Source organism: Phalacrocorax aristotelis, chromosome 24, assembly GCF_949628215.1.
Source record: "Phalacrocorax aristotelis chromosome 24, bGulAri2.1, whole genome shotgun sequence".
In the NCBI taxonomy this organism is placed as follows: Eukaryota; Metazoa; Chordata; class Aves; order Suliformes; family Phalacrocoracidae; genus Phalacrocorax; species Phalacrocorax aristotelis.
In genome coordinates, this window is record NC_134299.1 from 6,979,706 (window position 1) to 7,006,331 (window position 26,626).

At 52.9% G+C, this 26,626-nt stretch overlaps 1 protein-coding gene across 6 annotated transcripts in view; it reads right to left on the reverse strand.

Annotated features, from left to right (window-relative positions):
* Nucleotides 1-966: 966 nt before the first annotated feature.
* KANSL3 (KAT8 regulatory NSL complex subunit 3) overlaps nt 967-26,626 on the reverse strand; it is a 33,005-nt gene continuing 7,345 nt past the window's right edge. The window contains exons 3-22 of one of the 6 annotated variants that reach the window (XM_075074522.1): nt 24,790-24,880; nt 24,299-24,484; nt 24,022-24,153; nt 23,577-23,693; nt 22,477-22,578; nt 22,259-22,330; nt 21,860-21,934; nt 20,789-20,946; nt 19,793-19,856; nt 18,506-18,706; nt 18,066-18,222; nt 16,651-16,728; nt 13,269-13,460; nt 11,470-11,554; nt 10,004-10,155; nt 9,411-9,523; nt 8,564-8,783; nt 8,193-8,326; nt 3,822-3,984; nt 967-1,676 (exon numbers count right to left, since the gene is read on the reverse strand). In XM_075074522.1, the coding sequence (XP_074930623.1) occupies nt 1,105-1,676; nt 3,822-3,984; nt 8,193-8,326; nt 8,564-8,783; nt 9,411-9,523; nt 10,004-10,155; nt 11,470-11,554; nt 13,269-13,460; nt 16,651-16,728; nt 18,066-18,222; nt 18,506-18,706; nt 19,793-19,856; nt 20,789-20,946; nt 21,860-21,934; nt 22,259-22,330; nt 22,477-22,578; nt 23,577-23,693; nt 24,022-24,153; nt 24,299-24,484; nt 24,790-24,880 (3,064 nt within the window). In that variant the 3' untranslated portion in view covers nt 967-1,104. The remainder of the gene's footprint in view (nt 1,677-3,821; nt 3,985-8,192; nt 8,327-8,563; nt 8,784-9,410; nt 9,524-10,003; nt 10,156-11,469; nt 11,555-13,268; nt 13,461-16,650; nt 16,729-18,065; nt 18,223-18,505; nt 18,707-19,792; nt 19,857-20,788; nt 20,947-21,859; nt 21,935-22,258; nt 22,331-22,476; nt 22,579-23,576; nt 23,694-24,021; nt 24,154-24,298; nt 24,485-24,789; nt 24,881-26,626) is intronic. The other 5 variants (XM_075074523.1, XM_075074524.1, XM_075074526.1 and 2 more) reach the window with 5 other exon arrangements.

Here is a 26,626-nt window from a genome sequence, read left to right on the forward strand (position 1 = left end):
TGGAGCCCGGGAGGGGTGGGAGGAACTCGGGGCATCTCCCTCTTCTCACGACGAACTAAAGCGGACAGCGGTTCTTGTCCTGCAACAAACACCCTGCTTCTGCCGTGGTGTGCGCCATCCCGGCGAAGCTGAACCAAAAAAACAGGATCTTCTCACGAGCCGGCAGGATGAGGAAGTGAGCGGAGATTTCGGAAACATGCCTGCCCTCAGGGGGAGCACGGGGCCGCCCCAACACCATGGGTCTCCGTCTGCCAAGAATCACGCTCCCTGAAAGGATCTCAGCCGGCAAGCGTTGCCATCACGCCCTGCGTCCCTCCAGGGAAGCAAGAGCCAAGGGCTTGGGGCGCAGCAGAGCCGCAGAGTGCCACAGAGACATCAACATCAGAGTGTCGGGATTATCCCCGAGAGCCACAAAAAGACCCACCAATTCACAGCCTTAAGCTCTGTCCTGTGAAAATAAGCCCCAGAGCCCAGTGACAGCGCCGGGGAGGGAACACTTGGCCTGAGCCCTGGCAAACCACACCCTCGATGGTGCCAAACTCAGGCTCATCTCATCCTCTCAGCACCCATTTCGTGGCTCAGCACCTTTGTGTCGCCCCTTCTGCTGCTTCCCTTGTTTCAAGCACAAGCTGTCCAGGTGCCCAGCCCTACCCCTCCTTGCTGAGGCACACGCAACTCTAAAGGTTAACCTTAATTTGCCCTGAGCCTTGACTTGAGCCTCTTTCAGCATGTATAAATATTCCAAATAGTAGGAAGAATGAGTTGAAACTCCCACGAGGATGGCACAGGCACGAGGAGATGCCCTGCCTGCTCCCAGACCCGCAGCAGGAATCCTTCCCTGCCTGCCCAAGGCTCCTTTGTCCCTCCACGCCTTCACGGCAAGAGAAATGAGCTCCCGACAAAAGCGGTCGAGGGCTGAGCTGCAGGCAAAGCTGCTTTTGGAAGGGACGTGTGCAACAAAGTCGGTAAAGGACAAGAAAAAGTTTTATTAAACAGCAACAAAAACAGAAAAAACATCCCCCCAGTTTGCTCCAGCGTGAACCAGCGCCCCGTGCCCAGGGGGCTGCTCCTCTCCCACCCCGCAGCCGAGGGTCCCGGGGGTCCCTACGGCTTGTGGCTGAGCGTGGGCCCCGCCGTGGCGATGATGGAGGAGCTGGCCAGGCTGCTGCCCAGCGTTATGAGCGTGGTGCCGGCCCCTCCTGGCAGCACGCCCTGGGGCAGCAAGTGTCTGTTGGCCAGAGCCTCTCTGGTGTGGATGATGGTGCTCCCGTCGTCCACCACGGAGGGAACCCTCCCCAGGGTCTCCACTGCCCCCAGAGCATGGCCGAGGGCCGTGGCGCTCTTGGTCAAGCTGACCTTCTCCCCGATGTGTCCCAGAGGTCCATCGCCCTTCATCGTGGCCAGTGTCGAGGTCAGGATGACAGTCTTGGAAGCCGTCTGCAGGACTTGTCCCACCTTTGGGTGTACCAGGCTGCCGGGAGGGCTGGGGGCGCCGGCCAGCGGGGAGGTGGCGAAGGTGACGGCGCCAGTGGGGGAGCTGGCTGAGGAGGAGGAAGGCTGGATGCCCGGCAGTTTGAGGGGCACAGAGGTAGCCTCACCCATCACAGACTTGGTAAGCGCAGACAGCTTGGCATCCGACATGACGTAGAGCGTCTTCATGGGGCTGGTGGTGGTCACTGGGGAGAGGGGGAGAGCACGGTCAGCCGCCATGGGGATGCGGTGCCCACCCTGGGCCGCAGCAGCGGAGTCACAGGGTTTCAGAGCGAACAGAAAGACCTGGCCTTGTCTGCTCTGCAGAGCAAGACCCCAGAACAAACCCCAGCGCTGCCACAGCCTTGGCAAGGGAACAACAGTCAAACTTGGGCACCACCAGCACCGCTCCCCACCTAGACCGCTCAGATCCCCCACGGAAGCCTCCCTCTTCCTTCAGAGTCTAATCTCCCCAAAAAGTTCCCTCCCGTTGGGACAGGACATCGTGGTTCTTCCTTAGCCAAGCAGGCTCCATCTTGCCCCATCCTACCTGGCAAGCTGCCACAGACCACACCAAGCTCACGCTGCTCTCGGCAGCCCGGCTCAAGGCAAGCTCCTGCTCATCTCCAGCACCTCCAGCCCCATCCCACCAGCAGTGACGGGGGTGCTCAGACCCTCATCACGCTCCACCCCAGGAGGCGGCTGAAAGACTTTAGGCTTTGTGAAACAAAGCCCTCTGTGCTCTAAGGCAACGGCAGAGGTTGCATCGCAGTGGTTACCCATCCAAGTCGGCTCCCCAGCTACAGCTACGGTGGCCACAGCCCAGAGAGCAACAGAGGGGAGAGAGACGTCACTGAAATCTCATCACTGGGATTAGATGCGCTCAAGGGATGGGAAAAAGCCTGGAGACTGGTTAAAGACAACGCTGACCAGAAAGACCCCGACCTGGAGCAGCCCGTGGTTTGCCCCTGCAGTCGCCAGAGCTGCGACTTGCTCCGTCCCTCAGGAGCCCGCACCGAGGAGTGGAAAGCAACCAGCCACGCCGGGTCACCGGGCGTGCAGCACCGTTATGGCTGATACAGGGGCATCAGCGATGTGCCGCGGCGTCCCTCGCACTCGTCAACGCCACGCCACAACCACCACCAGCACAGCGTGGAACCCAAACGGAGCGCCTCAAGCGGGGAGGGCGCGGAGCAAAGGCAGAATGGGAGCACCGACCCCACCATCCTGGGGGGAATCAGGGAGGCTGGAAGGGTGGGAGGACAGCAAGAACAGGCGACTCCAGCCCCCCTGGCACAGGCTGGGGAAGCAGCACGGACACCCAGCGATGCTGTGAAGACATCGGCAACGACCGCCCCAGGAAACAGAGTCTGGAAAATTCTCTGCGCTTGCACCCCAGCCCACCCTGCTGCTCCAGCAGCTTTCCTACAAACTGGTCTTCCCCGCTGGACGTGAAGCCAGCCTGAACCCCCAGCAAAAGCAGGTGATGTTCTCCACAAACCTAACTTCATCCACCAGCTATGACAAATAACAAAAGGAACAAGAAAAAACACGAGACGACGACTTAAGCCAAGCGCTTCTGCACCTCCCTGATGAGTCCTGGGGGAAAAAAAGCAGAGTTTGAGAGTCTGCAGAGGTCAGTTAGCTGGGTTTAACGCCTGCAAGGAAAGCCGAGCTGCCTCGCCTGTCCTTTGGGAAAGCGGCACAGCCCCACTGAACTTCATCCGCCAGATCTGGCCTGAGTGCTGCCTACCTGCTCACCCTGCCACTTGCTTGGAAATGGGCTGGACCGAGGAAAACGAAAACACCGGCTTGGCTGGCAGCGGGCTCTTTGGTACAGAAGCCTTTGAGAATGCAACGGACCGCATCACCAGCTTGTGTCAGCTTTATTTCTTTTCAAGTCTGAGGCTACTGGCTGGGTAGTGGCTCTGCAGCATTTATTTAGCTGTAATTGGATGGGTCTGCTCTCCGCAGACAAGGTAAACGTAGGCAGCAGGGAGAGTGCTTATTGCTACGAGTGCATGACGGGGGCCCTAAACACAAGCTGCAGATAATCCCTTCTGTGTCTGGGCTCAAGTTTAACACCCTGCTCTTCGTCAACTGCTCAAAAACAGCTGCATTGGGCCAAAACTTGTGCAAAGACACCACAGGGGAACCTAACTTAAAGCGGGGGGGGGGGGGGGACGGGACGGGACAAAAAAAAAGGGTGATGGGCTTAAAAATAAGCAGCATTCGGGCAGCTACTCCCCGGGGTGACTCCGCACATGTCGCCAGGTGGCATGGCTCCAACCCAGCCTCCGCTCTGGTCCCCAGGCCGGCTGCCCGCGCCCCACGACTGCCATGCGCCTCACCTACGGGTGCTGCCGCGGCGGAGGTCAGGTGTGCCGCGGGGTCGGCAGGAGCCATCTCTGCGCCAGCCTGGGCTTTGCTGAGATCCATCTGAGACAGCAGCTTGCCAGGAGAGGCGGCGCTGGTAGCTGGGGCAGCCAGGTTCCCAACAGCACCATCTGGAGCCTGGAAGGGTTAAAGTAACGGAGAGCTACTGGAAGTGCCCCCCGCTCCGAGGATACACCACCTGCGGGACGCTAGCCCTCACCTAAAAAAAATCATGCCCTCTCCGTGCTTCTTCTAGCCTTGCCCTCACTCTGACCAGCCATCACCAAGGCTCAAGGGAAAATGCGTGCTGAGAAAATCCGCAGAGATCTGAATTCTAACAACACAACGGTGTCATTTGCAGCACTGACACTGTGCCGAGACTGGCACAAACTCGTTGCCTTTTTCTGGAGCGGAACAGGATGGCTCTATCCCCATCGCTGGTTGTCAGGGAGATCAGTCCTGCTCTCGTTTCCTCTGCAGCAACAGCGCAGCAACAGGCAGGAGCTCAAGAATGATTCCTGCATTGTGCAGACCCACTTGCAAGAATGACACGCTGCTACCAGCGGCACCAGTGAAAGCCCAGCGAAAACTGGAGCAGCACACACCATCCTCTGCATCAGAAGAGCTTCTGTCTTGCTTGATGAAGATGTACAAGCCCCTCTAACAAGAACCATCTGGTCACAGGGCACCAGTGTCCACCAGATATCCAGTACTGGGACAACTGGGGAGTTTGGATTTGTGTCCTAAGGCAGATGATAGCACACCCTGAAGAGCACCGAGAAGCATCAGCGAAATACCTGGAAATTCCCCCATTTGAGGGGCTCTTCAAAGACTTCTGGGTCAGCTTCACTTGCCTGAACTCAGGCACATCTACAACCTGATCCTGCAGAGAGCCGACTGCACGTGCTCCTGTGCTCTCCCTGGGAGCCCACAGCCCTGAGGTGACATAATTCAAGCTGCAAAGCAGCTTTTCCAGCTACAGAAGCAGACACCCACCTCTTCAGTCAGACTTCTCTGACCCAGCTTGGTCGCATTCCTCCACCACTGACAAGCACTGCTTAAGTCTGAGCCCCCCCCCCAATGCTTGTGCAGGTCGCAGCCTGCTTTTCCATGCCTTGTGCAGCAATTCAATGGTGCTCCATAGCTGTAATTAATATTTCTGCCCCTGGGAGTGGAAGGGGTCAGACTTCAGGAAAAGCAAGCTGTTTACTGCCTGCTTACAGCACATCCACCACCAGCAGCTGGCCCTGGGCTCTCCTCAGAGCTCTCCTCATCCCATCAAGGGGAGACCCTTGCCCAAAGCTCAAACCATGACACCTCAGCTTGCAGCTCTGGTCATCGCAGCGTAAATCTTCGTGCCGCTGAGCGGAAAACAAGAGCGTGACCCAGCATCAGCATCACTCTGCGCTCTGTGGAGCTACTATCAGGATATAACCACACTGCAGGGGGGAACCCGTACAAAAAGCCACGTTCAAACCACAGTGGAGCAGTTGCTTGAAAAGAGAAGCTGAAACTAGCTTGCTTTTTCACTTTAAAGCCACCCAAACACTCTTGCTCCTTTCTACTCTGCTACTCACAGAAAGCATTTGCGCCAAACTCCCCCGGGAGATTCCTCAGTCTTCCGCCTCCCGCTTAATGCCCACGGGGGAAGGAAAAGATTTACCCACTCAAACTGCATCTCAGCTGCTACAGGCATCGCCCCAGCCCCCAGAGTTTAAAAATCACAGCGCACAGCCGATGCGTGGGCTTCACGCTTCCTGCACAGGCACACTGGAGCCTGTCAGCTGGAATTTCAAAGGGAACGCAACCGACAACAAGTTTGGCTGTTGCTGAAAACACAAGAGCTTAAGCCCCCGGCGACGTTATCCCCCAAAAGCCTTTTGTAAATTTGCTCTTTTACAGGAAGCCCTGCTAGATTACGTAATCCTATGTGCTCAAGGTACACACAAGCTGATGTCAAGGGCTATAATTAGTTGCAAAAACACAGAGCTCATTCCATTTCCTGTAAAAGCCAGCTTTCAGTTTGCTTTTGAAGCAACTCTCGCAGCTGGCCACACAATTAAGCCCTACCTTGAACACACAAGCTCAGCATTGTAGGTAAAAGTCACAGCGTACAATCCAATTTCCCGCTCCAAGAGCCACCGCCTTAAAACATTAACCCGCACATGAACTCGTTAACCCTGGAGTTCATCCGTACCAAGTTCCGTTACACTGCGGAGTCACTGTTCCGCTGGATATTTAGGGTCTCTTGAAAGTAACAAAGGACATAAAGGGAAGCACGCCAGTTCTGACGGTTTACTAAGTGGCCTTTGAAGAGCACAAAAACTGCCTCCAACACGGATGAAGAGTTTCAGACCTACAAAAGCGACTCACCTGCTGCTTAGGTGGGATCTGCACTGAGCGTCACTAGCTCTGTGTTTCCGAGCTCTTCCTGCGCCAGCTCTAAGCTCAGCTCTGCCAACGCTCACAGGCTTTGTCGTGTTAGCAAAGTGACTGAAAGGCACAGAAAAGTCAAGGGAGGAAGGATGTGGATGCTCCCAAATGTGAGGTTTAACCAGCAGTAAACCAGGACGCTGCGTGGAAACTCCCAGCAACAGTGGTTGCAATGCCAGCTCTAAAACAGCGTGGGACAAACTAAGGTTTTATGGCTGCCCCTGTTAATACCTGCCCAACTTCCATCCAAAGGCTTCACCTTTAGGATAATACCTCCCTAGATATATCTCAGGGCTCCAACCAACCTCAAACAGCCTCTGCATACAGCAGCAAGGAGCAGAAGCACGCTCCCTGCCTCCACAATGCTGCCCACAACTCAAGCCAGCCCAGCAACAGGGACCAAACTACAGACCTTCATCTACAAAGATTGCTCTGCCCCTCCTACACCGGACTACCTGCCCGGGACCGGCGTTAGTGCTATCAAAAGTAGGAAAACCACGTGCAAGAATGACAAACCCAAACCCTGCCAATCTGGCGTAATCCTGGCATCCTCAGCATCCAGCGCCAGTTTGTTAATCCCTGTTGGGAACTAGAGCTTGATCCCCACTGGATGCTCCGCACTCACCCGACTGCCCAAGCTGCAGCATTTATCATCCTGGGAGCTTGTTGACTTGTTCTTTGAACTACCATCTCTCTGCAGATGCCTGCCTCAAATCACTGCAGTCAGGGTCTGTTGGACAGTCAAGTTACAGCCCTCGGTCTCCACTCAGGCAGCCAGCAGCCCTTTTCCTGCAATGCCTCCTTCAGCCCCGTGAGGCAGACCGCAGGTCTGGGCTGCCCGTTTTCTCCCACATCCCACAGCCAGGGAAGCAACTACAGGAGAGACCTGAGTGTCGCACAGTGCCGGAGCTGGCACCATGAGATCAGGTCAGCCTTGCTGATGGCACAGCACAGCCACCACTGACCAGCTGCCTGGTGCAGGGCGTCAGAGCCAACCTTTCCACTCTCACCTCCATGGATCCATCTCAAAATCTACAGTGGTTTAGGACAGAGCCCAAGGATACACCTGCAGTAAATTTACCCGTTTTGCTACCTCCAGGATTTGAGGTTGAGAGGTCCACATTACAGTACTGAAACCACTACATTCACAAGAAAAAAACCCCTCTCTGACTTGACGTCTTGTGCTTTCAAATCAACCACACCAAGACTTAACCTAGGAAGAAGGAAGGCAGCCAGGATCCTTGAGACAGTAGCTGGCACGCATTGAGAGTCCAAATAATAAGAGCTTTTCCTACTGTCAGTGATCCACCTCCAAAAGGAAATCTGTATCAAACAGGTACAACCTTGGAGCACACGCTCAGCACTTCAGAAACTGGTTTCGACAGCATGGTAGTGAGAAAGAGCAGGAGCTTGGGATCTGCAGAAGGAAACAGTACAGTATCCCCAACAGCCACAGGGCCCAGCCTCATATCAGGGCATCTAATAGTCAGAAGGAGCATTTTCAAGAGGAATAATGCTCCGGAGAGCACGGCCAACCCCCTCTGCCTGAACAGCTTTCTTCCTTCCACCAAAACCTGCCAAGAAAAGCCTGGAGCTTCAGTAACAATTTCCATGCCGATATCAGCTTTCGAAGTCTAGCCAGAGATTCCCTCGGTGCGGTATTAGCGTCGTATCGAGCACAAGCGACGCTGCCACTAACAGACAAGAAGATGAACTGGGTCCTTGTAACCACCACCTTGCGAGGCCCCTTTCTGCGTTGCCTCAGCAAAGCAACAAAGCTCATCACACCCAAGAGATGTGACCAAGAACACTTTCCCCACAACAGCCATATCTGTCCTTGACTATGATGGTCAGAAAAAGGGCAGAAGAGCAGCAGCAGGCACTTTCTCTACAGAGAAGGTGCCAAAAATTACCTGAGGTGCCTGCGTCTGCATCGGCTGTTCCTCGAGCTGGGGCTGGACAGTCCCCATCGCAGCCTGGCTAAGCGTGGTCACGCGGCTGGGCTGCCCACGCAGCGTCACAGTAATGGTCGTTGGGGCCTTCAAGCCTAGAAAACACACGAGCGAGATGTTCCTGAGACATGGGGATTGCGCGGGTCACGTTCACCAACTGGCGGATGCATCAGAAGCCTCTTCCCATTAGAGGAAGCTGCTCAGAAATTGCTAGCACATGCAGCTGGCCGTAGCTACGGCTCAAAGGCAAAATAAGCTTTGGAAACGTCGGTCTCGGGGCGATGGGGTGCCACAGGCACCTGCATCGCATGCCTGTCCCCGTTCTCCCTCACCTGCTGCCTGGTTGGAGATCTGAGCCAGGCCAGGGAGGCTGCTGGCCAGCTTCGCCAGTCCCCCGTTTGTCAGCAGCTGGTGAATGGCCGTGGGCTTCCCACTCGCCGAGGCTCCCAGAGACAAAGAGGTGGCAACCGGGATGGTGCGGACGATTGTGCCGGTGCCCGTGGTTATGGCACTCAGGTTCTGGATAGGCGCGGGCGTTTTCACAGCTGAGGTCTGGAAGGAGAAGCGGAAACACTCAGTACCTGGAAGGAAAGTGGATGCCGGGATGGCACAGCCTCTCCCTCGCACAGAAGCTAGAGGTCTTCAGAGGTCAGAGTTTCCACACTTCATTCTGGTGGCCACAAGCAGGTCTAAAGGCAAGTAACCTTGTCCCTTCCAGTCTGCACATACTCATTTCAACTTGAAAGTGTGACTGGGAGAAACTGTGGCTCCACTTCTAATGAAGCCACCCGTTCTGAAAGGTTGGCCCACACCACAGGGATGGGGAGCTTGCCTGAGAGGTCACAGGCATGCATTTTCCTAGAAGAACAAGGAGAAAGATCGCTGACCCCCACCCCGTCCATTCTCCAGCTCCTTCTCAGCATTTTCTAGGTGGCCATCTAGAAACAACTTCCCACAGCCCTGTTTCCTAGACCTCATGACACTTATGGGAACCCTTAGCCCCCAGCCCACCACCAGGGCTTAGATGCATCATTTTGGCTACAGTTCACACCGACTGTCCCTCATCTCTCTGGTTCTGGAGCAAACATGTCCTGTCTAGGTTCCCTTGACTCCTACCGCTTTATCCTCCATACAGCCTCCCTCCGGAGAGGGAATCTCCGATGTTTGCAGGCTGCGTACCTGCACGGGCGGCCCAGCAGCAGCTACGCTGGCAGGAAGGGCTGATGACTTGGTCCCAATGTCCTGCAGGCTGAAGCTCAGCCCTTGCAGCAGGCTGCTGGCAGATGCTGCTCCTAAAAAAAGTAAATAATAAAGAAATCAGGCTTGGAGAACTCACCAGCATGAAATTCCAGGTCTGTCACATGGCAGGTGTCTGCAAAACGGTTCTTTAAAGAACAGCATCCCAAGCAGCCTGCCTCAAGGTCGGCGGGGATCCTCCTCGACGCTCTACACACACAGTCCAACACATTTCATTGCTGCAGCTACAAACGAGGTTAGCTGTGAAACCCAGGAGGCAAGAGGAGGTCGGTTTTGGTATCTCAAGGCATCATTACATACCAATGACACAATTCACAGGTCACCTACTGCGCCATCAGCCTCGCTTTATACCATCCCACTGGATCTCTGCAGGCTCTGCAATAGCAAAGCGCTACAAATACTGCCTTGGCCAAACCCAAAGCAACCAGGGAATGCAAGAAAGAGGATCCAACAAATGATTTTGTACCTGGTTTACCTTTTACATTCACGAGAGAGACATGGAGAGAGGCAGGTACCTTGGAGGGTACTGGCTGGCTGGGCCTGCAGGCAGTGGGCGCTGCTGGCCACCAGCCTGCTCTGCAGGGCGTGGAAAGCGCTGGGCGCTGTGCTGCTGGGGCTCACGGCAGCCGGAGCAGGACCTGAGGAAGTTTCTGCTGCCGAACTCAGCCTACAAAGCGAGCAGAAGAGAAAGACTCCAGTTAATGATAAACTGCCCAGGGCAGGGCGAGACGGCTTCGACAGCAAGTTGTCACTGGCCTAACAACCAAGCATGACTCCTGGAGGCGTAAGGCAGGGAGTTGACGAGCTACAAAAACCCAAAGCAAGACAATTTTTCCCTGTGTCCACTGTGGCAGCTAGAACAAGGAGCACCTATGGCAAAATCCGTGTTCTTCCGAATTGGGAGCGAGCTTGTTATCACGTGTGCGCCTACCGAGGTGCAGCAAGGGCTGTGTCACCCTACACAAAAGCAATCTACCTTGCAGTGAAACTCTTCCCATTTAAAACCTACTTTCTATTTGAGAACAGCTCTTCTTCCTCTCCCCTCTCCCAGATCAGTCAGAGTCCGGTTCTCCAAAGCTTGGTTTGAATTAAAAGGGAAAACAGTGATGCGAGATGTCAACATCAGATTCATTCCCCAACAGAAATCCCTACAGCCAGTTCATCAACTTCATGAACCCATACTGAGGCTTCTTTTCCCTATCTTTGGAAAAAAAATGCTTGACTGTTAGAGGGAATGAAGGGAAGGATTAAAGACAACACTGAATTTCTGGCAAAAGACATCACAGGCATTCAAAAGACAGAGATAAGCAAACGTGGATTTGCAAAAACCATATTGAAATGTAGCCCAACAGCCACAATACCTTCTACTTGGAGAACAAATCTGATGAGGAGCAGCTGAGGGGGCTGAGGGGGTTTAGCCTGGAGAAGAGGGGGCTGAGGGGAGCCCTTCTCGCTCTCTGCAGCTGCCTGAGAGGGGCTGGAGTGAGGGGGGGGCTGGTCTCTGCTCCCAAGTCACCAGTGATGGGACGAGAGGGAACGGCCTCGAGCTGCGTCAGGGGAGGTTGAGGTTGGAGATGAGGGAAAATGTCTTCCCTGCCAGAGTGGTCAGGCCCTGGCACAGGCTGCCCAGAGAGGTGGGGGAGTCACCGTCCCTGGGGGGGTTCAAACAATGTGTAGCCGTGGCACTTGGGGCCATGGTTTAGGAGGCCTGGGGGGGTTGGGTTGGGGTTTGGGCTTGATGATCCTAGAGGTCTTTTCCAACCTTAATGATTTTACTTCTGCCCATTTCTGCCATTCTCAGACTTGACTGCCGGTTGACAAAGAGTTTTCAGGAGCCTGAGAGTCTCCTGCACTTCAGAAAATTCCAGCCATATGCAAGATACCAGAAAGCTCCATGCACAGAAATCACCCTGCTGCAGTGCTTCCCATCAGCAGCCTGTCAAAAAGACCCACAGCTTATAAAAAAGAAAGTCGCACTCACTTGGGGGTGGTGAGCAGTCCCGACAGCTCCTTTGCGCCCGACACAGACTGGCCGACAGCCATGGGGACCGGCTTTCCAGTGACAACTGCAAAAGAAAACGAAGAAACCTCACTCTCTCCTCTCCACGAGTCTTTAGGGATTCCCCCTCTCTCACACAACTACCCACAGACCCAGCGCTGCAGGCCACGGGCTTGTCCCGCTCACAAAGCTTCTTCTCAAGGAAACCTCTGCTGTTGCAGCCATAAACACACGCTCCGGCCACCACGCTACGGGAGATCGGGAATATCAAACAGAGCAGAGTTGAGAATAAAAACCGGAAAGCTGCCGTTGTGGAAGTGTTACACAGGATTGAGGGAATCGGCTTCAAAATCTGTAAGCAGTGAAATCTCAGACCCTCACCACCAAATGCAAACCTCTCTTCTAAACCTTATCTCCGCTAATCCCCTCCTCCTAGTCCATCACGGCACAGGTCTACCGCCTCAACCGATTAATTTGGATCTGGCTGGTCGCTAGCGATGAATTTTGTAAGCATTCCTTAGAGACACTTTACAAAATACACAGGGATGCGACGAGTCACAATATTTGTTTATTGCGGTGTTTTGGGATACAACTGCGTTTGTCTTGTGCATTCCTCCTGCTCACACACGGTAAGAGGGAATTCTTGTTTTGGTTCATGTTTACTTCTGCAATTCATTTCCTTTCTGTGAAAAGAAGTAAAGTTTGGAAAATTAAAAAAAAAAAAAAAGATTCCAGAAACCAGAGATTTTCAAAGCTGCCAGAAGATTAACAGTAACCGTAAAAAAGGATGTGTATTTATCAGTCATTTTCACAGTTCAAAACAACTGCTAAATTAACCAAGGGATACTTCCAAAGGAGCAGAATTATTTCTCAGCTTTGAAAACCTCTGATTTCGTACCAGAATGGAGACGCTGACCTTTCAGTCCTGCACTGCATCGAGCTAACGCTAATAACGAGCGACTGCTTTACATATCTGGGCCTCTCCACTGACGTGAGGAAGTCGTGTACACCAGCGCGGGCAGTGACAAGGCAACACCCTTCAGGTACAAGGGTGACAGTAGCCAAAGCTTCTGGCCTCCTTGCAAAGGCTCAAGGGGAAGAAGACTGAGCACATCACCTCTTCTTGGACCGCAGGGACCTCTGCAATGCTCGTCGCAGCGGGTTTTCACAGCCGCAGAGGAGCTGGAGTTTATTTATATGCATATCGAATGCGTATTGTGCCAGACTTCAGGCCCGAAGGGGAACAGCAGAGCTGGGCACTCGACTGATCCGTGAAGCCTGAACGCACAAAGGCCTTCCAGAGGGAGGAACATCGCCGTCATCCCTAAAGCAGGAGCACGTCCCAGGTGAGAGCTTCACGCAGGAGTTGCAAGAGCGGGAAGCAGAACCGGAGGTGTGCACGACCTACTTGGAGCAAGGGGTCCACCAGGACCGCCACCCTGCTTCCAGCAGCAGCTCAATGCCTCCGAGGAAGGTGTAAAATTCACCTCGCAGCTCAAAAGGCTGCAGTTGAGCGTTTCACTGGAGCCTTCAATTCCAACTGCTACGGAAAACAGAGGCTCCTGCCATGCTCCTACGTGTTGTCAGCCCCCACGCTTCCCCAGTTATCCCCAAGTCACTCACACCTTGAGCCTCCGTCTGTTTTCTGCAGCTAACTCCTCCAAAAATAACAAAAATCGCAGCTCCCCTCCCCTCCCCACGCCGTGCCCCAGAGGAGCGGGTCTGGGCACAGCCACGACCCCGCTCTCCGGTTAAAAAGCAGCTATGCAATCGCAACTCACTTTCTGCCTGGGTGGTGAGGGGTGCTCCGTTCCCCACGCCAGCAGCATCTCCGTGAGAGACAATGGTCACCTTGATTTTGGCTCGTTTGGAGGATTTGGTGCACTGGGTCGGGCTGGGGGTCTGATGCCTCTTCAGCTGCATACGCACATCATCTTTCTCAGCCCCTTCCGAGTGCTCTGAGGAGACTGGAACTAGGGGACAGAGAAGTAGCTTTTTGAAAACTGATGGCCGATCCCTCCAGGTCAGCGCTGCTCCACTGTGCGCACCAAGGTGTGGAGAAGGGACACATGCCCATGCACACTTCCACAGCTCCCTCCATGCCAGCCTTACCCATCTCCCATGCACCAGGAACCCACGCTTCTCCTTTTCACCACCTAGGCTGACTTCCACGTGCCATAAAGCTGCTGTCTTAAGGCCACAACTTAGCTTAAGCTACTCAAAGGCTAAGGCAGGCCAGCATATAAAGTCTTTCTTGCCTCTGCAGCAAAGAAAAAGGGATGCCTACAGTGGTAAGACACCTCCACATAAACGCTTTTCATTTCAAAGTGTGGCAAAATCAATCCCGGCCCCTCCAACATCCCTAATTTCCAGGTGAGGGGAGCGTCCAGAGACTTGCAGAGCTGGTGCAGGCACGCTGCCAGTGCTGGGATTAGAGCTCAGCTCGCCTGCTCCTCCGACACACCAGCACAGGTATTTGCACGCCTGTCGTTCGGCGCATCCCTTCCAGTGCTCGTAACCGGCCCTCCAGGAGCTGGGCTGAAGCATACAGGTTTCTCAGAGGCACTAAGCGAAGCAGTCGTGAGCACAAAAGGAGCTGCAGCAAAGCCAAGCCCCCATGTACCCTGTGCTGCTCGGCACTAGATAGAAGCTGCGAGCTGACTTCTCTTCCGCACCAACAGCTCGTTTTGCTGCCACGTCCTTGACCCGTCACATCCGTTTTGTCCTGCCTAGAGCACAAGCTTGCCAGGGCTAGGGCTATCCGAAAAAGCACAGAGGACCCACAACAAGAGCCTCTGGGCAGCCCAGATCAGGAGCTGCCGCCTCCTGCCCATCCATTCTCAGCACGTCTCCCACCGCTGGTGTACGATCATCCGGCCCCAGCCTGAAACACTGGTGGACTGGGTCGAAATGAGGGCACAGATCTGCCTCCCGCTGTGGTGTTCGCAGCCTGGCAGTGCTCAGAAATGCAGCTGCCGCTGTGCCTGAGTGCTGCTGTGATCTGCGGCAAGGGGGAAATGCCCTCGCTCAGAACTATGGAGAGCCCTCTCCATCAAGAGCTTCTGCAGGCCGCTGCTGAGCCAGCTAACCCCCCCTTTGCAGCTGGTCCTGGGCATCAAAGCCATGTACTGAACAGCCGAGAGGCCAAGAGGTATATAAATAAAACCATCTAGATATGGATATATTATATAAAGTTGATATAGATGTGCGTATGTATATATATACGCTCTCCTCGTATCGCTCCACCTGCATACCGCTGAACTGCGGGTGTAGGACAAAACCGCAGCCAAATCCCTAAATGTCAGGTGACTCCATCGTTCCGGGGCCGCTCAGGGCCCCAAGACAAGCACAAAGCTTGCTGTGCTGCTATCGATGGCCGGACTCGTGGCTTGAGCATGTTAACTCGTGCAACGCTCCCGTGCCTCCCGCCCACCTGCAAACATGCATCGTCCAAGTCGCCGTCCGGAAAGACCTCATCAGGCGTGCACAAACTGCAGGCACCAAAGCTCCCCCCACAAAGTGCCACCAGCCAAGCAAGGACAGTGAAATGGCTCATGCACAGGCAAGTGGCGTTAGGTGCCCCTCAAAGCATCAGCGAACAGTGACCCAACATCCCTCTGTGTCCCCACCGCACGAGAGCGGAGCCGCCTTCTGCTCGCGCAGGGGCACGCAGACCCCCGCCGCGAAGAGGCGGCTGCGTGTTCGGGAAGAGCACCCCGCTCCCAAAACAGCAGCGAACGCTCCCAACGCGTGTGCCTCAGCTCCCGACCCCATGGCTCAAGCAGCCAAGGCAACACAGTAACGAGCCCAGAGATCTTAATCGGCTTTGGATCTTATCAAAGGGCAGGGCAGGCTGGTGCCAGCCTCTCCACATCTCCCCACCAGTGGGGTAACACCCACTGCAGTTTCTTTTCCCAGCAGACGCTGGGTGGGAGGACATCGGGTAAGTGCAGGGCTCCATGTGTGCTCCGAGGCTAATCTCATCACACAGGGGAGAGCATAAAACAAGGCTCAAGGGAGAAAGAAACCTTTAAAACAACCGGCTCGGGCCAATACTTGCCTCAGGAGTTTGTTACCACAGCTGTATACATGCAGCTTGGACTACATCCCGAGTGTGCTCAGGGCAAGCAGGGAGCCTGTATCTTAAGAGTCTCCATACAACGTGCCAAAATAGCACCAGCTCCTCTGCATCCAGTGCTTGCCTCGCTGAGTTAAAGGTACTGGCATTCGGGGTGCTGCAGAGAGGCAGCTCTCATCCACGTCGATGCTCTCAGCACCCTGGGGCCACCTGAATGGAGAACTGACAGCGACAGCTCACGTACTGACGCTGCAGCCTCACGAAGCCTTGGATTTCAATCTCTTTTCCACTCCTAATACCATATCCACAGCGTCACTGCCATCTGAGATGGCAAAACGTGTCTTTAGATATGCTGTGGATCTCGCCCATCGATCCCTAACCCTCAGAGCACCGCGCAGACTGAGGGCCACCTCTCTGCATGCTCCAGCACCCAACGCGAGAGACCACAGGACTAGGGACTGCTCACCTCTGCCCATCTCCTGGTCCAGACAGCACCCCTCTCCCACTACATCATCATTTTGTCAAAGCCATCCCTCTCCCTGACCCCTCTGCTCTCCTCTAACTCTATCTGGCCAAGAAACGTTGCTCCACATGTCTACATCTGCCCCTTCCAAGTCACTCAGCACTCCCTCATTTCTGCTCCCACTGACAGCCCCTTCGCTGCTCCACGTGTTTGTGATGCTCCCCCAACACAGACAGTCTCTCAGGCTGGAGTCCATATCCCCTTCTCAGCCCTGGCACAGGAAAGGGCTAAACTCATGATCACAAAAAGCCACCATGTCGTCTACAAAGTTTTAGTCCATCAGAGCAAACCGGCTGCCAGACTACACGGCTCGAAGAGCAGTATTTACCCACCAGAGCAGGGAAAGGGGAAGAGCTCAGGAAAAGTTAATGCTCTCAGCTAGCCATTTGCTTTAGCTTCAAATATAGCAATGAGAAAGCAAAAAGCAGGGGGACAAAGGGACACGTTGGGCCGCATCCCCAAACCAGTGCAAGGGAAGAGGAAGACGATGAAAGAAGGTACCAGAGACAGAGAGAAGGAGGGAGACAGAGAGAGAGACAGTGAGAAGTGAGGAGATACTCACCAAAGAGACATGAAGAGGTGCCAGGAGGAAGAGCTTTCCTCACCAGCATGTTTTGTTTCAGAAAAGCAGCAAACTGAGCTGAAATGAATGAGAGAGAATTACAGTATCACAGCCCGGCTCTGCAGGGGGACAGGGAACTCCAGGGACACCACTGCGACCCACAGACAGAGACCTCGGAGCAGGCAGGCAGGCAGAGAGCTCTGGACAGGACTCATCCAGCCACAACGGAGACACACCGACCTCCTCTCCGGACGTCAGCGTAGCACATCCGACACTAGAAGGGGCACCATCCCAGCCCTCACAGAGAGCATGCCCCAACAGCACGAGCCCTCTCCAGCCCCACAGCCGTCAGGAAAAGGTCCGGCGCCCAGGGAACCGAGAACAGGCTTGGCTGTGAGAGGCACAGCTAGCTTAACCAGGCAGTTGCACCAAGAAGCTGAGAGCAGCTGGGAGACGTCAGCCAGCACATCCCTGAACAGCTACGGCCACAAAACGCAGGCCAGAAGCCACACTGCAGCAGCACTCCTGACAAAAACAAGGCGGCCACCACACACCCCACTCCACTGACCCTCCTCCTGCATGCTATCTAGAAACTTCCTCCCTCAACTGCAATGAAGGAATAGATTTCTTTAGTCGGTGGTCTGAGAAATTAAGGCAGATCCAAGCTTCAGCCTCCCTCCCTGAGTCAGAGAAAGACTTTAGAGAACGTGGAGGGTCACACTGTTGCAGGAGACAACAGCAAGCCTGTTCAGGTCTGTCTTGAGCAAAGAAATAAGGAGAGGAGGGAGGATGGAGAACTGTGCCCCAGGTGCCGCTGATATTTGCCAGAAGGGATCATCAACAAAACCATTATCTACACTCAGTGTTCATGATCAGAGGGAAGCTGCACCATAAAGTTTTTAATCAGCATCTAAGAGGACAAAAAAAAAAAACCCCACAGCTCAAGCTGGTTTCTTATTCGGAGCAGATTTTCCACTGCCATTTGATGCAAGATGACTCGGTAATTACCCAAGCCCCGCTGTTTCAGTCACAATTCAATAGCCTCAATCACCTCCTGAGTACCTTCAGTCTCCCTCCCAAGCAGCCTTCAAGGATATGAGACACCAGTCAAGGGGCTTACACTTGAAAAAAGAACGAGGAGTACAGCTACGTGGCGATTGGTCAGCCAGAGCAAGTGAAAACCAGAGCAAGGCTCTGCAAGCTGCAGAAACACCATTTCCAACCTAATTTCAACCCTACAGGCTGCAGCCTTTGGATGACAGCGACAGGGGACCGAGCAGTAGAGAAAGCTGCCACAGGGAGCTCGGAATTCAAGACAGGACTCAGAAAACAAAAACCTACACACGTCAGGGCAGATAAAGACCAAAAATCCAGATGCCAAGGGGGAAAAGGGTGGGAAAGCTACGGGGCATTACCTTGTGCCTGCTTGTGCGTCAGGACGGTGTCTGTCCTCTGCACCTGCCTCTTCAGCAGCTGCGTGGTGCCGATCGGGCTGGGCTTCTGGATGGAGGACACAGCAGCCATTTTAGTCTTGGGGCTTGAAGTGGGGCTGCTGGAGACGCTGGATAAGTCCTGCTCAGAGAGAAGGTACACCTCTTACCCCCTCATTTCCCTAAGAGGCAGCCGTAACCCTGAGCATAGCAGCACACAGGCAAGAACGTGCATCCTTTTGCTGGAGCAGATATATTTGCAAAGGTTCGTTTGCCCCAATGCAACCCTTTAGTCCCTCCGTACCCTCTCACCTCCCTCTCCCAACACTAACCAAGTCTCTCACCACACATTTCAGCAAACAAAAGCATCTCTTTACACAATCTCAGCCTTCCACAGCTCAAAGTATCTCAGAGAAAACCCCCACCTCCGAGCCCGAAGGCGAGGCAGGCACTTTGGCGGCCGGTGAGGTGGGCCTGCTCGTTCTTTCTGGCAAGTCAAACGACAGATCCCTCCTGGTCGAGTCACGGGGCTTCTTCTTCTTCTCAGCATCCAGGTCACGGGGATCGGAGCCTGAGTGGCTCTCCGCTCGGGTGAGGACTCCAGTCAAGAAGTCAGCTATTTCATCCTAGGAAGGATGAAACAAATAGTTAGACTAAGTGGAGTGCAGAGATCCCTTAACAACTGATCTTCACAGCTTGAGAGAAAAATCGAATGAAAGATTCCCAAACACAAAAATGGATAAGGCTCTCCAGGTTTAATATCCCGCAAAAAGAAAACATAAAACCTTAGAATAGAGTCATAGAATCATTAAGGTTGGAAAAGACCTCTAGGATCATCAAGGCCAACCGTCAACCCAACACCCCCAGGCCTCCTAAACCATGCCCTGACGTGCCATGTCTGCATGTTGTTTGAACCCCCCCAGGGACGGTGACTCCCCCACCTCTCTGGGCAGCCTGTGCCAGGGCCTGACCCCTCTGGCAGGGAAGACATTTTCCCTCATCTCCAACCTAAACCTCCCCTGATGCAGCTTGAGGCCGTTCCCTCTCATCCTGTCACTGGTGACTTGGGAGCAGAGACCAGCCCCCCCCTCACTCCAGCCCCTCTCAGGCAGCTGCAGAGAGCGAGAAGGGCTCCCCTCAGCCCCCCTCTTCTCCAGGCTAAACCCCCCCAGCTCCCTCAGCCGCCCCCCAGCACACTTGTGCTCCAGACCCTGCCCCAGCCCCGCTGCCCTTCTCTGGACACGCTCCAGCCCCTCCAGGCCCTTCTTGTCCCGAGGGGCCCAAACCTGAGCCCAGCATCCGAGGTGGGGCCTCCCCAGTGCCGAGCACAGGGGCCCCATCCCTGCCCTGCTCCTGCTGGCCAGATGGATACAGATAGGCCTTGGCTTTCTCATTAAAGCTCATACTCCACTGACTTCTGACACATGGGTTAGAAAAAAGATGGTTTCTCCAATGATCCCAGGAGTACTGCTTGCTTCCCCAGGCAGATGTACTGGAAGACTTAGAAAACTGCTCTTTGTTTGAGGTGCACTACCAGGAAGCTCACATCTCTCCTCCTAAAAGGAGACAGCCACTTCAAAATCCCACTCAGGAGACAGATACCTTCATCCAACTGATCCTGTCAGTAAGGTTATAACTTGTGGTCACAGAGACATTTCAGCACAGGTTATTTTTATAGATATGAGATGTAAAAGGAAGATTTCTGTGGTTACCTGGATGCACCTGTCCACCATACTCTGGGTCAGGCCTTCTGACTTCTTTTTGGCTTTGCTTATCCTATTAAAACAAACAAAAAAAAAAACACCACAAAACACACGGAAGTCAACACACGTTTGGTTCTCCACTTTCATGCTAGCAACATCATTCTTCACCTGAGAGTAAGATCCAAGCGACAGCAAGCTCACTCCCTTACCAGGTTAGTCACAGAGTAAGGTAAGAGCCAGCTCCGAAGGCTCTCAACTCAAGAGCACCGTCTGCTGGAAAGATGAGATTCATCATTTGTTCTGAGACAAACTTCGATGACTGAGGAAAAAGGCCCAGCACCCCGAAGCACTTGGCAATGCAAATAAAATGTCTCCTTTCCTTCAGAGCTCTGTCTTCAGGCCCAGTATGTGAGTTTTACGTTTCTTTCTTTCCTCTCCTTTACTGATTGTCCCTACTATAGATTTCTGACTTATATGACACTCCAAAACCTCGTCTGCACTACTGGGCCCAGCTCTAGCACCAGGCCAACCCTACTCTCATACACAACTTGCTCGGGTTTTTGGTGGTGTTATTCCAAACACACACAAGTCTGACAGGGAGAACAAGTTCCGAAGTTTACTGAAACCTTAAGAGCTTCTTGCCTCCTGCGAGGCTTTTAGAGCCTCCCTTACCCCAACTCTGTGCACAGCCTCCAAAAGTTACATATTCCAGAGCCAGGGGTGACATGAAAAAGGAAATACTTGCTCTACAGTTGTACCACACTGAACCATGGATCTTTAACGTACCACTGGGAGAAACGATGCAGATTTATCACAGAAAACCAACCCTTTATCCAGCGTACCAGGTTTTGAATAACAAAGCTGACACTGATGGAGCAGTTTTATGCAGTTCCCACCAAGTTTCAGTATCAAATTTGGGTATTTTCTGGGGTTTTTTTGTATGCAGCACTCTCGGATCTTGCCCAGTGCTCCTGGGAAGAGAGTGTCCATCTCGCAGATCATTACCTGAGATTGTCATCTGCTCCTCCCACCACCACCATGCTGTTATCAGCTCGTATTTTCTCCCGGAAATCTTCCATCGCTTCAATGTTGCACTGCAGGGAATTCTGACCGATCACAAAGAGGACAGGGGTCTTCATCTCCAGAAGGGGGTCATCAACATCCTGCAAGAGCAAGGGGAACTGTAATTCGGAAGGACTGATCCAGGACATGGAGTCTTTGGAGCCGAACACCTTTCTGAATTAGATGAGGATTTCCAAAAACAAAAGGCATGTGCCACAGGGGCAGACAGCACTTCAGGTGCAACCCCAGTACGTACCACCTGCGTCCTGAAAGGAGGGAAGTATGAATTGTGCGGTTTGGTTAATCATCTCATGACAAAGACTGATTCAAAAGCTGAATGAGTACATAGTGCTGTTACTCATTAATAACTGAGACTGATGCCCTCCCTCTCAGAAACCCTATTTCATTGCATTTTCCTCCCTCCAAGCTTTTGCCGCACAAACCCAGCGTAAGGCTGAAGAAGCACCAACAGCAAAGCTTCCTGGGGTGAGCTCCCGATGGGGCTTACATAGCTGCACCGAGTCCTGAAGAAAACTCTGCTTGAGAGCTGCACAGTGCTCCAGCAAGTGCCTTTTATTCAGGCATGAGACAGATTTCCACTACCCTGAGAATGAGCCATTTCATTAGCACGACCATAATCACTCCCAACCCAGCCACGCGCTGGTCAGCTAATAAAGGAGCCATTTCGGCTCCATGTGGATGAACCCAAGTTGTCATCTCTGCTGCCAAACAACACAGTAAGTGACCTGCACGTAAGACGCAAGGAAGGAGCTGCAAGAGCAGAGACAAGAAACAGACTTCTCACACCAGCTACCACATCATGAATCCTACTGTGAATGCAACAGTCCCGCCTGGTGGGAACACCTCCTCCAAATGAAGATATCACAGACATTCCTCAAAAAAAATCTTCCAATTATCACTGCACTTCCAAGCCCAATTCCATGAAACAATCTAGGGACATTTTAAAAAAGAAGTACAGTTCTTTAAACGGCTCCACCTCCTTTTGGTCCTTACCCCTCTGGGGCCATCAACGGTGAGCAGCGGGAATCCAAGGCACACAACCGCAGTGACATACTCCATCACTGAAACCTGGGTAGAAAAAGCAACAGTCAGCGTCCTCACTGTCAGGGCATCGAGGGTGCGAAGGCTGCTTTGCCAAGCTCCTGTCAGGCACAGAAATATTATCCATGTTTAGAACTTGCTTTGTTGTGGGGAAAAAAAATACACTGAATGACACAAATTGCTTATGCCCCCACATCCAGAAAGGATGTCTGTCTCAAAGTCAGGCCTTGGAAAGAGAAGAGGGACAAGAACCACCCTGCAGAGCCTTAAACACAACAGTAATTCAAATCTAACTCTGAATTGAAGCTGTCAAGTGGGCTCCGAGAGGATGCCAAGGAATCGGGTACTTACGTGACAAGCCACCAAGGCACCTGTGTTCCACCCGATCAGGATGATCGGCTTGTGGGAGAAGTGGTTGTGAATCTACAGGAGAGAAAAAAAAAGACATGGATGGAGAAGAGGGACAGACAAAGGGACGATGCGCTGGAGGGGCACAGCACCTACAGACAAGGTGAACAGTTCGAAGGGAGCAGCAAAGGCGCCCCGATACGCTCACCGCTCTTCCTTACCTCCGCCACTTTGCCCCTCACCGCCCCTATCATGTGTTCAAGACACTGCAACACTCCCACCCCGCTGCCGTTGTTCAAGAGGTGGGTGGCGATGGGAATGACCTGCGGTTTGAAATGAAAGGTTGATAAATAACAAAGGCATTACTGGGGACAACAGGTACTGACAATTAGCACGGACTGAATCCAGTTTATGCGTGAACTTGTGCTTTCTCTCTCCCTCTTTCCCCCAAGATTCACTTCTAGCTACTAAAAACAGAGGAAATAGAGAATTCCCCACAGTCATCCTCTGCTCCTCACCTCGCTCCTACACACCCAGTATATCTACCACACTAGGAGGCGTGTGAGCAGCTCTGTATCCAGGCAGAGGACTACGGTGACCTGTAGTCTCTCTCCTGCAACCCCTTCCTACCAGAAGACTCACAGAATCATTAAGGTTGGAAAAGACCTCTAGGATCATCAAGGCCAACCGTCAACCCAACACCCCCAGGCCTCCTAAATCATGTCTCCAAGTGCCACAGCTACACACTGTTTGAACCCCCCGAGGGACGGTGACTCCCCCACCTCTCTGGGCAGCCTGTGCCAGGGCCTGACCGCTCTGGCAGGGAAGGCATTTTCCCTCATCTCCAACCTAAACCTCCCCTGACGCAGCCTGAGGCCGTTCCCTCTCGTCCTGTCACTGGTGACTTGGGAGCAGAGACCGAGCCCCCCCCTCACTCCAGCCCCTCTCAGGCAGCTGCAGAGAGCGAGAAGGGCTCCCCTCAGCCCCCTCTTCTCCAGGCTAAACCCCCCCCAGCCCCCTCAGCCGCCCCCCAGCACACTTGTGCTCTATCAAGTCTTAGTAACAGTAACGATACAATCTAAACTGCTGAAGGTGGATGACTTTGGTCAGCAAGAGACCCAAAATGCATCGGATTTTGGCAGCTTCATTCCCTGTGCAGTGTCTCAAACGGTAGACGCTGCAGATGGTGGATGTCAGCCTCTGCTTTCAGCAGAAGGAAGTATTCTGCTGCACTGAAGCCTTATAAAAACAAGCTCAGCAGCTGCAGCCTAACAGAGCTGCTAGTTTGAACTTCCCTCCTTTCAAAACCAACCATACCAACCTTTCCCAAGCAGGAAAGCTGCGACTGCCAGAATCGGTGCCGTCGAGAAGTGGGGAACATGGAGTTGGAGGGTCCAGAGGAAGCAATCAGGATGAGGGGGGAACCAGGCAGTTTGCTCTGCAAGTTCAACAAGAGACATGTAAGAGAAAGCAACCTCCCTGCTCGAGGCCTCGCTGCCCAGCCTGGCCTGCACAACGAAGCAGGAAGGATCTTGCATAGCTCATTAATTGATTGCGTTTGCTCCGGTTAAAGCTACCTCAGCGTAGCACAGGGGGAACGTGTCCAACAGGAGGACCCCCCCCTCACTGAGCAAGTCTAAAGCAGGATGAAAAAGAGCCCAGGAAGCAAGTCAGAGGTGGAAGGAAGAGGACAGCAGAAGGATGGGAAGACTAGAGCTCACATGAGGCCAGCCTCTCGCTCCCTCCAAGCCCTGAGAGGTACTCACGGGTTTATTATGCGACAAGACACCCACTGCTGGGTCCCAAGGTCTCTTCAGCAGCAGAGACAGGGCCTCAGCACCTGCCGCCCCTGTCTTCGCGGTAGAGGAGAGCAGCATCCTGTCGATCAGGGTGGGGATCTGAAACCACAGGCCAGAAGGGACTGAGAAAACGCACACAGCCGTTCCAAAGAGAAAGGACAGAAACTCCATCAGCTTCCTCTAATGAGCTTTATGAAGGGAGAGCATTATACATGATAGCAAAGTCTTTCACTGCTTTTATCACCTTTCCTTTAAGCGTTTGCAGAGCATCCAAGTAAGCAGCCAGCACTGGCAAACTGAGGGTTTCCACTAACGTTGTGTGAAGCCACTGGATCAGTTTGGTGTCCCAGTTCACACTAGCCAGAGCTTGGCGGACCCTCCGAGCACACTTGTCCACCGCTATCCTCCTCAGGACTGGCTCGTTGCAAGCCTAAAAACCAGGAAATTAAAAAGACACAGTCAGGGGAAAAATCAAGCATGCCACGTGCGTCCCAAGCCCCAGGAAAGTATCAGCTCAGGCAGCCCAATGTCCTCTGGCAGCAGGCAAAGACCAACAGCCTCACAGTAAGGACAAAATCATACCCAAACAAGCCAAGAGCTGCCTGGTTTTTAAGGCTACACAACCCAAAGGCCAAGATTTTAATCTTGACTCAATTGGTCTTTGCTAGGAAGGACTGATAAAAACATACAGGCAGCAACTCTGCTGCTGGAAAGTGAAATAGTAAAAGGCCTTACCCCTTCGTTAGCCAAGCGAGCCAGCCTGTCAGACTGCAGCGCTTTGTGAATCTTATTAAATAGCTTGTTCTGGGCCATTGTCCAACCCGTCCTGTCAGGAAAACCAGAGAGGTAAGGTAGGTCGCTGTTACATGGAGAGCCAGGTCCTGCGAGCTGTGGCCTGCTCCCTGAGGCAGCCGGCAGCACAGCCGGGCATCGGCTGCGGCTGCAGCCTCAAGAACTGATTTACGGCTATGGCCAAAGCGAGTTTGGCCACTAGGGATTTAAATTAGAGGATGGTTCAGTAAAAAACACCAGGTTTTAAATATCACTAGGGTGCATCGGTGAACACCCAAGCATCAGAAAGGCAAGAGTAACAGCAGAAGCAGTGAGCCCAAAATAATCACTCCTTTTAGCAAATGTTATCCCATTTCTCAAGCATACTGTCCAGAAGAACCTCCATTCCTTGTAACGTCAAGACCGTGAACAGAATTGACTACAGTTACCAGGAGAGTTTTTAACAGGGTGGAATTAATGCGTAGCTTCATTGTTAATTTGACATTGGAATACGGCTGAGTTGAGGGTCAATCTAACGACTCGCTGTCCCAGCCTCTTCCGAACAGAGGAGAGAGCTTCACATGAAGCATGTGGGAGTGATTCAACAGCTGGGCCAGCCTTTATCATTAAATTTGTCAACTTTTACAGCAGGCAGACAAGGAATTTGGACAGGAGAGTTCATTTTCTTTGAACATTATTGTCATGGCTTTAGCTGGGATAGAGTTAATTGTCTTCACTGCAGCTGGCCTAGCGCTGTGCTTGGACTTAGTATGAAAACAATGTTGATAACACACCAATGTTTTGGCTGTTGCTGGGCAGTGCTTGTACTAGTCAAGGACTTCTCCAGCCTCCCAGGCTCTGCCGGGGGCACGGGAACCCGGGAGGGGAGGGGGGCACAGCCAAGAGAGCCGATTCACACCGGCCAAAGGGCCAGGAACACCATGCCCAGTCTGTTCACTGGGAGGAGCTGGCGGGTGGTGAGCGACCAGATCGTTTGTGGTTTTGTTTTTTTTTCCTTTTTCCCTTTTCCTTTCTATTATATTATCATTATTATTATCACCATAATCATTATTATAATTGTTATTTTAATTCTGAAACTGTTCTTATCTCAACCCACAAGTTTGGTTTTTTTTTGCTTTTGCTCTTCCGATTCTCTCCCCTGTCCCACAGGGGTGGGGGCAGTGAGCGAGCGGCTGCGGGGTCTTTAGTTGCTGACTGGGGCTGAACTACGACAGTCCTTTTTGGCACCCAACGTGGGGCATGAAGGGTTGAGATAATAACAGTTGCTGGTCACAGCATAGACTCTGTTCTCAGTATTAGTTTATCCAATCTGCACCGTGCTCTTGTATTTGCTGTGTCTGTTAAAGATCGGTGTTGGCTTTTGTGGCCTGCTGTGCTCTGCAGTGATTAGTGATGTTTTGTCTGGGAGAGCTGTTTTAAAAACATTGACCTTGAGTTTTATTTGGTATTTGAAGTTTATATTGAAGCCATTACTGTAGGTCGGGTACCACCTCACAGAGACAATTAGCAATTATACCTCCTCCTCCTCCTCCAAGAGTTTTTTTTATGGAGGAAATGCAGAACAGCACCGTAGCTACCATCTTCTATGATGCCTCCTCCTTCATTACAACAACTTTTCAGTATCTTGAACATCCTTGGGTAGTTAAGATATACCTGTTGGTATTGCTTTGGCAGACCATTTCAGGTCTGCCTAAGGTTAATAAGCAATTTAAGAACATCATCCAGAGATCTGCCCCAAGGCTCGATAGCTATGCATGGCAGGGTATGTGGGATAGTGTGG